The sequence below is a fragment of the Tamandua tetradactyla genome, chromosome 2 (assembly GCF_023851605.1).
Source record: "Tamandua tetradactyla isolate mTamTet1 chromosome 2, mTamTet1.pri, whole genome shotgun sequence".
Classification (NCBI taxonomy): domain Eukaryota; kingdom Metazoa; phylum Chordata; class Mammalia; order Pilosa; family Myrmecophagidae; genus Tamandua; species Tamandua tetradactyla.
The window spans coordinates 15,685,126-15,698,834 of record NC_135328.1 but is presented as its reverse complement, the minus strand read 5'-3'; the positions used below and the strand labels follow the sequence as shown (position 1 = coordinate 15,698,834).

At 48.2% G+C, this 13,709-nt stretch overlaps 1 protein-coding gene across 1 annotated transcript in view; it reads left to right on the top strand.

Moving 5' to 3' along the window:
* Positions 1-13,709, top strand: part of GABBR2 (gamma-aminobutyric acid type B receptor subunit 2) — a 399,248-nt gene that overhangs the window by 208,215 nt on the left and 177,324 nt on the right. Inside the window, exon 5 of the mRNA XM_077140179.1 lies at positions 11,332-11,397. Within this exon, the coding sequence (XP_076996294.1) occupies positions 11,332-11,397 (66 nt within the window). The remainder of the gene's footprint in view (positions 1-11,331; positions 11,398-13,709) is intronic.

Sequence of the window (13,709 nt, the reverse complement as noted above, 5' to 3'; positions counted from 1 at the left end):
GACAACTCTCCCCAGTGGTCAAAGTGGGTCCGTTTGAGCAACAAACTAAGGGAAATCGTATTAGATGATAACTCAAAGTATAAAATAAATATCCATGTGTCTGCACTGCTATGAATGAATGACTGAATGAATGGGAGTGAACAGATGCATCTCCCATTTATAAGAATGCCAAATAATTTATGTTGCCATGCTCAAGGCGGGAGGGGGCATAATTTCCCACCTGCACGTAGTGAGTTCCTTCCAAAGAGGTCAGTGTGGGAAGGTGAAGGAGCCGCTTTACCGTGCAGAGTCTTAACTGAGCCCAGTGACCAAAGCATCAGCACTAGTTAAGTCTTGTGGCTCGCCTGGACCCCTGGTATGGTGAGATGGAAATGGTACTTTGTGGTCTTCTTCCCCAAACCCCATCACCCCAGTCGAATTATGAGGAAAACGTCAGACAAATCCCATTTGAGGGCCATTCTACAAAATATCTGAGCAGCACTGCTCAAAACTGTCAAGGTCATCAAAAACAAGGAAAGTCTGAGAAACTGCCACAGCCAAGAAGCGCCTAAGGAGGCGTGACGACTAAGTACAATGTCTGAATGGGATCCTGCAACAGGAAAAAAGACATCAGGTAAAAACTAGGGAAATCTCAATTGTAGTATGAACTTCAGTTAATGATAATGCATCACTATCAGTTCATTAATTGTAACAAATGGACCACAGTAATGTAAGATGTTAATAATAGAGGATACTAAGTATGGCTTATATGGGAACTCTGTTAGCATCTTTGCACTTTTTTGTAAATCTAAAACTATTCCCCAATTTAAAGTTTATTTTTTAAATGAGACAAACTAAGCAAGCTCAGGAGATATCTACTAAATTGAACCACATAAAACTGCCAACATTCAACCAGTTTTGTGCAGCAAAATCAGTAATTTCCTATATTCCAATCTAATATATATATGCAGACTAGCCAGACTTCCTACATTCTAGCAAAATCACTGGAAAAAGAACCATACTTGGACACGTTTTGGCAAAAGTTTTGCAATGCAAGCATGAAGGAGGAAAACCTTACAAATACCAAGGCCAGAAAGCAAATGGATTTCCCACAAAGGTACGAAAACCAAGACACCTTCTGACTCCTTTCCGGCATGAAGTCACAGACACAGGGGTGACGCTTTCCCGTGTGTGAGGCTCAGGTGAGGTGCCAGCCTTGAAGTCGCGGGTCAACCCGGCAGCTCACAGCCATGGCCAGCTTTACAGCTGAGGTTGTGATGGAAATGGCTGAGCAGGGACCTTCTGAAGCTGTAGAAACAGAGCTATGGCTCAGTGCAGTCGATTCCCATTACTGGGAGTATCTGTTCTGTCACAAAGCGGCAGGTGCTGAATCAGCCAATCCTGGACCATTGCTCCAGGGGGAAAGAAATACAGAGTGGTTCCTGCAAGCCTCTGGTCACATTTTCATTGACCCCTCCATTCCTAACCTTGCTTTATGTGTGTGCTTGTTTAAAGATACCTTGTTTAATCAATTGGCCGAGCCCTCAGTCTCGGGGTTCGCCCCTATGAAACTTATCCCTGCAAAGTTTAGGCTAAGCCTACTTAGAATTATTCCTAAGAGTCAGCCCCAGAGAACCTCTTTTGTTGCTCAGATGTGACCTCTCTCTCTCTCAGCTGACACAGCAAGTGAATTCACTGCCCTCCCCTCCCCCATGTCAGATATGACTCCCAGGGGTGTAAACCTCCCTGGCAATGTGGGACAAAAATTCTAGAATGAGCTGGGACTCGGCATCAAGGGTTTGTGAAAACTTTCTTCTCAACCTAAAGGGGGAAGAGAGAAATGAAACAAAATAAAGTCTCAGTGGCTGAGAGATTTCAAACAAGAGTTGAGAGGTTTTCCTGGAGGTTATTCTTACGCATTATATAGATATCCCCCTCTTAGTTTATGGTGTATTGGAGTGGCTGGAGGGAAGTACCTGAGACTGTAGAGCTGTGTTCCAATAGCCTTGATTCTTGAAGGTGATTGTGTAATGATATAGCTTTCACAGTGTGACTGTGTGATTGTGAAAACCTTGTGTCTGATGCTCCTTTTATCTATGGTATGGACAGATATAAAAAAATAAGGGTAAGAAATAAATAAGAGGAGGAACAAAGATTAAAATAGATTGAGTAGATTGAAAAAAAAAAGATACCTTATTTAATGCATGGTGTTGATTCATTACTGTGGAGCCTATGGCCAGCGGGTTCCTGCCTGAATAAAACTTTCTAACATATTTTCTCCATAAGACACATCACAGCTTTCTGGCAGTTAGGAACACTAGACGGCACTTTGGCCCCACAATCAGGGGCCATATTAAATGGCAAAATTACCAATAGGTAGCACAAAAATGATTAAAGCATGGCACTAAATGTGCCATGAAAAGGATGCTTGTGTACAGAGTAAGAGCCGAAAAAAGGAGGGAGGGCATCACCTTGCTCGTTCTCAGGTAGGAGTGTGCACATGGGGTGACTCTGATTTTTTGCTGCTCTTTGAAGCTCTGAAATTGCCACAAGTATCGATTTTATGGTTACAAATAAATTATACGGAGTAGGTGAATCTGCAAATATGGTATCTACTGATAATGAGGATTGATCATAATTGTAACAAGTGTATACAGATGCAAAAATTATTTTTGAATGCAAACAATAACAGATGTAAAATCCAAATTATGTTAACAGAGTCCGAGAAGTAGATTCAAAAAAAAAAAATGCTTCCTGCTCGCCTTGCATGTGGGAGACCCAGGTTCCATTCCTGGACCATACACCCCAAGCCCCCCAAAAAAATGATTGCTAAAATTCCTGATCTTAAACAGGAGAGGGGCTCAAAACAGACCATTTTGCTTACAAATTTTATAATTAGAGAAATCAAAGTTAAAGAAAACGATTTGAAAAACTTAATCGTAGCTAGGCTATAAAGAAGACGGAATCCAAAGCTTCTGAAGCACAGGAGGAGATAAAGGCAGAGCAAACACAGAAAGCAAAGGTGAAAACCAGAAAACATAAGAAAGATAATCACAGACCAAATATAGTTGTTTTGACCACACATTCAATGAAGTCAGACTCACTATTAAAAGGCAAAGACTTTCAGATTGTGTTTTAAAACAAAAAACAAACAACAAAACTAATTAAACTATTTACAAGAGACAGAAGTGGCAAGAAAGGTTAAAGTTTAAAGGTTAGAGATATAACACACAGAGGTCAAGAAAGCACCCCAAACTGAAGTCGGAGTCCCAGTATTACTATCAGACCAAAAAAGCATTTGAGGGAAAAGACTAGTACTAAGGACAGTCATTTTTACAGATAAAGGCCCAATTCACCAGAAGAATAGCACACTTGTGGACTCGTATTACTTGTGGACAAATAAAAACAAAAGCCTGTTAAACATACAAAGAGGGATTGATGAAAGCACAATAGCATTGCAAGACAGCCTCGCTCTCTCTCCCTGGCTTGGACAGATCTTGCAAAAATAAGCAAGAACAGAGAGGAACAGAATAATGGAATTAATAAGGCTGATTTAATGTGTGTGAATGAAAGTTCCTATAAGAAGTCAGGAAATAAAACCATCGCTGTGTCATGAAGACCTGAAGCTTTTTTAAGCTCCTTTCAGCCTGTCACAAACAGGGCTGTGAAGTTTATCTGTCCCCACGCTGGGCCTCTGGGTATTTCCAGGGTGCGCAGGAAGCAGGGGCCTTGTGAGGGTGCTCCAGGCGTTGGACTGCGTTTCCTTCGGTGGTTTCATCCTCCTTCCCCAAGCAGCCCTCTGTAGTGAGGAATTAACTTTACCCACAGGAAGGACTAGCCTTTTCCCTGGGGGGCACCCCAGACACCCGCTGCAAGTTTGAAGGTTCCCAGGCCGCCCACGCTTCCAACCAACTGGTGACAAACTGAGGGTTTCCCACCAGCCCCTCGGGTTTGAAAACCTGCTAGAACAACTCACGGAACTCAGGAAAGTGCTATACTTAGGATTCTTTTTATTATACCAAAAAAGGTTATGAATAAGAATAAGCTAAGAGAAGAGACGCGTGGGGAGAGGTCTGGAAGAGTCTCATACAAAGCCCCCGAGTCCTCTCCCCAGGGAGTCAGGACCCCTCACCCTCCCGGCACATCGCATACATGACCCATTGGGGATGGTCAGCTGAGCCTCGGTGTCCTGGTTCTAACTGGGGTTTCATCACGTAGGCAGGGTCCATGTAGTCAGTGTCCTTGTGAATGGACCCAGTCTGCAGCCCCCTCCCCATCCTGGAGGTCGGACAGCTAGTCCAAGGTCAAAGCCCCAACCTTCTGCTCCCAAGGTTGGGCTCCCTGGAGTGGCCGCCCCCACCAGAGTCATCTCATTAGCATAACCTAGCAGGTGCATCTGGGGGCGGGGCCTCCATAGACAGCAGACACCTCAATCTAAGGCTGGGGAAATTCCAATGTTGAAGAGTCTACTCGAGGGGATGAGAAACTACAGAAGAAACATGGTGTACCTTCCCTGAAGGCCCATGTTTGCTCAGAGACATGCAGAAGAAAAAGCATTATTTTTGTCTTATGACAAAACAGATATTATTGGAATGCTAAATATGCTTGCATTTCAAAGAAAAAAATGGCAAACGCTGAAGAAATGCCACGCTTCCCAAGCCCTCTTCACATTGTCTCTTTCTTGAGAGTATACTTCCTGCTTCTCTGCCTTTACAGATATTTCTGGTGGTGAAAAAAAAAAGTCAAAAAAGGTCTCATTTTAGCTAAATAAGAGATTCCTCATTGTGTGTGTGGAGTGGGGGAGGGGGTTTGGGGGAGCACCCAGGCTCACCTGCTTAGGCTTGCCCCTGGTCTTGCACTCGCAGCCAGACCAGGGGGCAGGGGTGAGCTGGACCCCTGACCCCTTGACCAGTGCCCTGTACCCAGCTCAGGCCACTTCCAAATGCATCATGCAGCCTCTGCTGGCTCAGCTGCCTTAGGGTGCTGGACACTTCCTCCCTCTCATTAACATGACACAAGGTTTCATATGGTTTTTCTGTAGCCCACAGGATTAGTAGAGGGTGTCTGTGCTGTTGGACACCCGAGAAACTAGGGCACGGCAGGTACATGGGTGGCTGGTGAGTCCAGGTGATCCGGAGGTTAGTGTCAGGGTTACCTGTGACGTTCCTGACCCCACACTCCTGCTTCAGAGAAGCTAGGATGAGGTAGCCCTTGATCTTCCCACCTTCCTACCCCTTTAAGTGCACATCGGCATTTGCCTTCCAAGTCCTTTCACTTCAAAATCTGCATGACTTTTCTTGAGGAGTTGTAACTGGAGGGGGATGCTGAATACCAGTGGATCAGACCAGGTGAGGTTCGCTTTCTCCACCTGGGAGGCAGTATATATGTGGCGGTCAAGCACTGAGGTGCTGGGGCCAGACCAACCTGGGTTGAGGCTGCAGCCATCACTTCCCACCTGTGTGAACTGCAGTCAAGGCTGGATTCCCCAGAATCCAGAGCCTGACATTCCTGTGAAGCATGGATGAATGGGTGGATTGATGGATGGAAGGATGGATAGATGGTTGGTGAATGAATAGATGGATGGAAGGATGGATAGAAGGTTGGTGAATGGATGGAGGAATTGATGGATGGAAGGATCAGTAGATGGTTGGTGAATGGATGGATGGTTGGTGAATGGATGGAGGGGATTGATGGATGGAAGGATCAATGGATAGTTGGTGAATGGATAGATGGATCAATGGATGGATAGATATTTGGATGGGTGGAAGGATGGATAGATGAATGGATGGATGGATGGATGGATATTGTAAGCAGCAAGAAATCCTAAAAGAATTCAACCAACAAGCAGAGCATTGCCTGGGAGCATGTCTGCAGAAGCAGAGGCTGAGATTCCTGTGACAGTAATATTTTGAAGGGGTGCCTACTTGCAGGAGATGGCAAGGGAGAGCCAGGCCAGGATGCTGTGTTGGCTGGAGACAAGCTTTCGCCTGGCTCCTTGGGGATCTGTGGAGCCCAGACTGCAGAGTTGGTCCCAAGGGCTGGAATTTTTTACCCTGAGTTTGTCAGTTAGTGGCTGCTATCTGCAGGGGTGAGTTGAGGGGAGTGGCATGCCCTTCTGGGGAGGGAAGTTCTCCAGGGGAGGGATGAGCTGTGAGCAGCCAGCCCTCTCTGCAGCTGGAGGGGTGTCCAGCTCCGAGCAGGTTACCCAGGCAGGACCAACAGCATCACTACACCTGGGCCTTGGGTTGCTCATCACTTTGCAAAGTGGACATCATAATAACACCTACCTTGTAGAGTGGGGCTAATGCACTGCTTAGTGCAGCAGCTGGAAAGAGCTCAGAAATTGTTACTTACTTTTACCATGTTAGGATCCCTTGCAAACTGGGGATGACCCTCTAGTTACCCGAATTGGATCCTCCCTGAGCATCACTTGTGTAATCTTAGCTTCTTTAAGGGTTACAACGATGAAGGGGTTCCAGACAGCCCACACGAGGATTGGGCGGGGAAAGAGGAAAGGAAACCTATTCAAGGTTGGGCATCACCTGGCAGCTCTCCAGAGGGTTTAGCTGGTCTTCCTTCCCTCCCATGGAGCTTCTGCTCTGTAATGTCTGATTGGGGCTAAGTACCTTTGTCCTCCCATGCCCCTTTCTTCCCATTTTTTTGCCCCCTCCCTGTGGGAGTGGTCTCTTGAGGGTATAGCATAGGTGTCCTTGGGTGGTCTACAAGTGTTCCCTTTTGGAAGAAGTTGTCATCTGCCCGACTCCGGTCTTCTAACCCTGCAGAACCCTCTAGAAGGGCAAGGGGTGTGGGAGGCCTCCCTCCACTGTGATCCCAGTTCCCTGGGGCATCACAGCTCTGCTCTGTGCTTGCTGTCCTTGTCCTCAGGGATGCTCATGGCATGCCCCTCCCCTCTTGAAAATTTCCCCAAGCTCTCCCACCACAAGGGAGCCACTTTTATACCCCAGGCAGGGAGAAGGGGACGTGGCCAAAAACAAGAACTCTGCTAGCGCAGCCTTACTCTTCCCACTCCTTGGACTTTGCAGAGAAGATACGAGTTATGTGATGGTGACAGGGTGATTCTGGAACTCTCATGAGGATATGTGTGTGATAAAAACTTATAAGATTCCCCAAATCCAAGACCTGTCCCAGCCACCAACTCCTGAATTTTCTAGCAAATTGCTCCTCCAGAAAGAAGTACCAGGTGTATCCCTGCTTCTCCTACTTTTCAGACCACTCAGGACACTGGCTTCTTCCCTCACCGAGAAGCAGCCCAAAGCCTTTATACTCCACTCAAGGTACCCCTCATAAGACCAGTGTGTCCTCTTTTTTTGCCCTCCCCCATCCCTAGTATCCAGGCGCCAGCTGCTCTAGGTGCCAGCTTGCCCTCTGTCTTCCCCAACTGCAGCACCTTGTCCCCTCTTACCACCTGGAATAAGAATGGGGTGAACAGCTCCCTGCATCAGGCCCAGCCTGGCTCTGCACAGGGTGCTTCTCCAGCCCCTTCTCCTGGTTGGGGTGGGATAGGCACCAAGACAGAAGCTCCAGTTCTGGGGTGCTGTGCAGCCTTGGGGAGAGCAGTCTACCTCTCTGAAAAAGGGAGCTGTTCACTGGTTCCTTGGATCCCCTCCAGCCTAACAATCTAGGAGCACAGAGCCAAATGGGTCAGGCCACTTGGTTGCCATGGCAACTGAGACACTAAATGGTCCACAGGTGGTAGAGCTGGTTATTTGTCTACTGGCAGATGGTCAGGTGGTCAGCCAGGATGCTATGGTCCACTTCAATAAATGGGTCTGATGAGCCCCATCAAGGTTCTCATCCTTGGGCCAGCAGAGAATTTGCATAGTGATAACAATGGCTCCCAGCTGCTGAATACCTGCTTTGGAACAGGCAGGGTGTGCTGTGCTTGACGGCACTCATTCATCTAGCCAACGTTGTTGACACGTTCATCCTACCCTGTTCTGGGAGCTGGGGATGGGTCAGACACAGTTCCTGCCCTCCGGTGACCCACAGGCAGACCAGAAAATGGGCTGGTGCCATGATGGAGAACAGCTCAGAGTACTGTGGGCCCACAGAGAAGACAGTGGCAACCAAGCTGGGTGGGACAGAGAAGGCTGCCTGGGGCAGGGGGTTCCTATGCTAAGGTGTGGAGGGGAAGTAGCAGTTATCCAAGCAGAGGGAGTGGAGTGGGAGGGAAAGGTGTTCTGGATGGATGAGTTTGCAGAAAGAAAGAGAGGAGAAAGTGAGGCTATGATGGATCAATGAATGAATGAATGAATGGAAGACCTGTTTTAGGGAACTGCAGGCTTTTTCTTCTGACTGCCTTAGAAGAATGGGGAGAAATATGATCAGAGGAGCGAAGAGGAATCAGTTGGCATACTCTCTTGAAAACTCTACTGAGGAGCTCAGAGCTTGATGTGAGAATCGTGAGGAGCCCTGGGAGGTTTGCATGATCAGATTTGCATCTCAAAATGTTCTCTGTACTCTGTAGTGAGTGGAATGGATGCAGCGGGTTGGAGGCAGGGATTCCAGGGAGAAGCTGTTGCAGTTCACTGAGCATGGGTTCATAACAGTGGCTGAACCCCTGGTTGTGGGGCTACAGGTCTGGGAATGACTTTGGGAGCAAGAGAGTAGACCGAACAGTAGTGGTGATTGCTTGAATGTGGGCAGTGGCGGGTGGGGGCTGAAGGAGAAAGTAAATCCAAGATGGCTCTCAAGTTTCCAACTTGGATGAGTAAGAGATTGATGAAACTCTTCTCAGAAATGGAAAACACAAGATTGTTAATGGGCTTGTTGGGAAAGACACTGAGTTCTGCTTGGGACACACTGAGCTTAAGGTATCTGGGAGGCATCCATCCAAGTGGAGGTGTCCACTGGACACTGGGAGAGACATTTGGGAGTCTTCAGCTCACAGAGGGACGTTGTGGCTCATGGTGAGATGGCCCAGGGAGAGTGATGACAGCAAAGAGCAGAACCCATGGACAACCAGCATTTAGGGATGGACAGAAAGATGAGGTGATGCAGAGTCTGAGCAGAAGTGACCAGGGAGGTAGGAGGGGAACCGGCAGAGAGGATCATCATGGAAGCCAAAGAGTGGGTTTCACTATCTTTCGTGGTCAGGTTCATATGTCACCTTGGCCAAGTGGTGGTGCTTGTTTGTCTGGTTGGGCAAATGCTGGCCTATCTGTTGCAATGAGGATGTTTCATGGAATTAGATCATGATCACCTCAGCTGCATCCACAGCTGATTCCATTTGTAATCAGCCAAGGGGAGTGTCTTCTGCAATGAGTGATGCTTAATCTAATCACTGGAAGCCTTTTAAGGAGGATTCAGAAGAGACAGGAAACACTCAGAGGCCTAGAGAGAAGGCCAGCAGAGACCACCTGTGCCTTCTCATGTAAGAAAGAACCTGAGTTGAAAGTTAGCTCCCTTTCCTCTGAAGAACTAATGAAATAAATTCCCTTTTATTAAAAGCCAATCCGTCTCTAGTATGTTGCATTCCAGCAGCTAGCAAACTAGAACATTATCCTATAATCATCAGGCAAAATAGGTAGGATTATCCCTATTTCAGAGTGAGGAAATTGAAGTTCAAGGAGGAAAAGACCCAAGGTCATGCAGCTAAGTCAGTGTTGTAGCTTGGATTTGAATCTAGGTCTCTCTGATCCTCACATCTGATGTTCTTTCTACTACTACACCATGGTCAGCAACAGAGCTTGGCACAAAATAGCTCAATAAATATTTGCTGTGTGGATGTATGGATGGTTGGATGGATGGATACAGATGGTTGGGTGGATGGATGGACAGATAGATGGTTGGATAAATGGATGGATAGATGTTGGATGGTGAGTGAATAGGTGGATGGATAAATGGATGTATGGATACTGTTAGCAGCAATAATTGCTGAAAGAATTCAGCCAACAAGCAAAAGATGCCTGGGAGCATGTCCACAGAACGGAAGCAGTTTAGAGCTTAGAACTTTTTATAGCATTGCAGACGTGGCAATGACAAAGGCTTGCTTTCCCTCAACTGCTCTGTTAACGATCCTTTAAAGTCCTTTCGGAGCAAGTTTTTTTTTTTTCCTTTCCATTCTTGCTCTCAAACGAAGGATGATTTTAGAATCCAGAACTTTTTTATTTTGCAAAAGCACACGATGAGTAAAATGGCCTCCCAGTCAGCACTTTCCAATTTTGAAGGATGCTAAAAACTGATCTTTAAAAGCTTGCTTCTCTTCTTTATGCATCAAAGGCCCAAGGCCTGCTGGAGGGGCTGGGTGAGCTGTGGGAAAGTGCACTGCCTGAGATCTGGCCTCCGGTGGAGGGCGGGAGGCCTGGGGTGAGGATTCAGAGTTGGGGTGAAGGCCCCTCTGTCCTCTCGGTAGCTCCCAGCACATTCTCCTTTAGCCTTTTCCCTCACTGCCAGGGCCCACTCCGGATCCCCATCCCCCAGGAAGCAATCAAGGACCTGACCCAAGAGGAAGGTTCAGGACCATGCTCAGTAGAAGTTTGCTGAACAAATGAATGGGCCACTGGGAGCCATTGTACTCTATGCACCCATGAACCACATTCAAATAAGGACTATAATCCCATGTCAGAGCTTCCCAGCGCAGCTCTTTCGGTGAACTAGGGGCCAGCCAGGGGGAGGTTATAAAGCCGTAACACCAGCTGGCACTTCCGAGTGCCTGCACTGGCCAGGCCGTGTGCTGAGCCCTTGAAACATGATGTCATCTCTTCCTCCCTGAAGGGTAGAGATAACCGCTGTCCCCATTTTGCAGATGAGGAAATGGAGGCTAAGGTTGGGAGAGGGGTTGCTGGGAACCCATGTCTTAATTTGTGCAGCTGAGATTTGAACAAAACCTTTTCCAACTCAGAGACCTGGGCTCTTAATTGGGAAGCCCTGTGGGTCCCCACAGGATCCTGAGGGGTGACTATCATTTGGCAGAAAGATCCAGAATGCTGTGGGTGAGAGGAAGAGGTTGGCTAGGGTCTTATCTCTGCTACTCTGGCCTCCAGGGGACCTTGGAAGCTCCTTTCCCTCCTCTGGCCTCAGTGTCCATGTACATGGAATGATGGCAGCCCCGCAGCCTGCAGGGCTTGTCTGCCCTTGTTGGAGGAGAGCCAGGGGGAGAGGCCCGGGTGCTGGCAGCTGTCGGCTTTAGCCTCCAGCCTTCGCAGGCTGCCCCAGGCTAGCCCACGGGTCCAGGGAAAGCTGACAGAGATGCCAGATAATCTAGGCTGCGTGGGCCGGCGGGGTTTCCACGTGCACGGAGCAGAGCTCATGGCTAAGGGACCTGGGAGGCCCGCCTGTCCCCCCAAGCGTCACCTGCCCCCCTTCACATGTGTGTCCTTCTGTCCACAGGGGAATGACGTGCGGATCATCCTGGGCCAGTTTGACCAGAACATGGCAGCCAAAGTGTTCTGCTGTGTAAGTAAAACAGTTGGGCCACTTGTATCTGTGGGGAGGTTCAGGAAGCTTCTCCCGGGACTGGTCCCCACTGCTGGGTGTGTGAGCAGATGCAGCCTGCTCGCTGCTCTGTCCTCTTTGCAGGGAGCTGAAACCCCAGGGCTCAGAACAAGCAGTTGTAGAAGGAATCAGGCACTTCCACAGCCAATCCACAGCCACCAAGTCCTGTCGGTGAAGTTTAAGTCTGTTCAACTCAGCCGTTCTTAATATGCCCTGCTGTGCATGGGGTGTGGAGGAGATGCCAGTTTTGGGTGAAATGGGAGTGACCCAGACCCCTTCCTGCCCAGGAAGCAGGGCTCAGGGTCTGAGGTCTAGAACAATCTAACAACTATCCAGCAGGGTCCCCTGACTCCTGTACAGTTTTCTGAAGTGTGATAGGTGACGAAGCACCTTCTTATACCTTATTTCATTGAATCTTTTCAGTAACCATGGGAAGCAAATAGCATCAGCCCATTTTACAGATGAAGAAATAGAGGCTCAGAGAGCTGATATTTTAGGAGCCTCTGATGGAACTCAGAGCTCAGGGGTGTGTCCTCTTGGGCTTGAATCCCTGCCCTGCTTCTCGGTCCTGTGAATTTGGGCCTATCACTTACACTCCCTGAGCTTCAGATTTCTTATCATCATGATATCTGATTGTCGTGAGGATTAAGTGTCTATAAACACTTTGCTCCTCGCCTGGCGTGTGTACCGAGACATCAGCTGCTGCCTGTCATCTTTAGTTTCATTAACATCAAGTCTGTGAATAGCAGTGGTCTGAAAAGGGAGTGGACGAGTGTGCTAGCAGGCGGATTTCACAATATTTTATTGAGCATTCTGTGTATATGTTAAAAGTAACAAGGCGCCTTTTCTTAAAAAAAAAAAGGAAAAAAACTAAGGGGTAACAATAAAAGAAATTAAAACTATGGGATAAATCAATTTATTACATTTTAATTCACAACCCCGACAATCTTGCAACTTACCTTAGGGTCCAGAAAATGCCCATTTTTAAGAAAGAAGATGCCCTGAATTGTAGCACATGTTCTCTTTTAGGGAAAAAACTGGGTGTCATCCCTCCGTTTACCTCACATTCAGATGGGAGCCCATCCAAAGCCAAGGTCCGGCTATGAGGTCTCCCTGAGCCCCTGTGCTGGGGCCATTGTCCGAGTGGCATTTCCAGCCATGGTCTCTGCTTCAGAACCCGTCCTCTGGACCTGAAGCTCTGGGTGACCTCCTGCCACAGCCTGGTGACACCACCCCACCCTCTGCTCTGCTTTCTCCTCAACTCCTGTTCTACCTGCGGGATTTGAAGATCGGGCCTCTCTTGGGGTCTCTGTCAACTGCTTCATTCATTGAGGGGCTTCTTAGAGGTTTGGGGTTGGGAGTTTATTCCAAGTGCCGGGCCCTAGAGAACAGGAGGCATGGTCTGGCCAAGTCTTCATTTCTTGAGGCTGCTGTGGCAAAGTACCGCAAACTGGGGGCCTTAGAACAACAGACTCATCGTCTCACAGTTGAGGAGGCCAGAAGTCCAAAATCAAGGTGCCAGCATGACCACGCGCCCTCCGAAGGCCACAGGGGAGAATCCTTCCTTGCCTCCTCCAGCTTCTGGAGGTCGTCGGCCATCCTTGGCTTGTAGACACATCCCCCGCTATGATGGCTAGGTTCTAATGTCAGCTTGGCCAGGTGATTGTGCCCAGTTGTCTGGTCAGGTAAGCACTGGCCTGACCATTGCTGCAAGGATATTTTAGGGCTGGTTGATTAAACCATCAGTCAGTGGATTGCATCTGTGGCTGATCACATCTGCCATCAACTAAGGCGTGCCCCCCACAATGAGATAATCCAATCAGTTGAAGCCTTTTAAGGAAGAAGAGACTTTTTCACTGCTTCTTTAGCCAGTGAGCCTCTCCTGTGGAGTTCTTCCACCGGAGCTGCCAGCTTCACAGCCTGCCCTATGGATTTTGGACTCTTCCATTCCCACAGTTGCGTGAGGCCACTTTATAAATCTCATATTTACAGATCTCTCCTGTTGGCTCTGTTTCTGACTAGCACAGCCACTCTCTGCCCTCTCTGTCTGCACGTGGCCTTCTGCCCTTGGGTCTGTTCTCCTCTCCCCCTCTCATAAGGACACCAGTCACATTGGTGACTACTCTAATACGACCTCATTTTAACTCACCTGACTCCATCTCCAACAATCCAGTTTTCAAAAAGAGGCCATGTTCTGGGTGGGCCGCGGTGGCTCAACAGGCAGAGATCTCGCCTTCCATGCTGGGGATGTGGGTTTGATTCCCGGTGCCTGC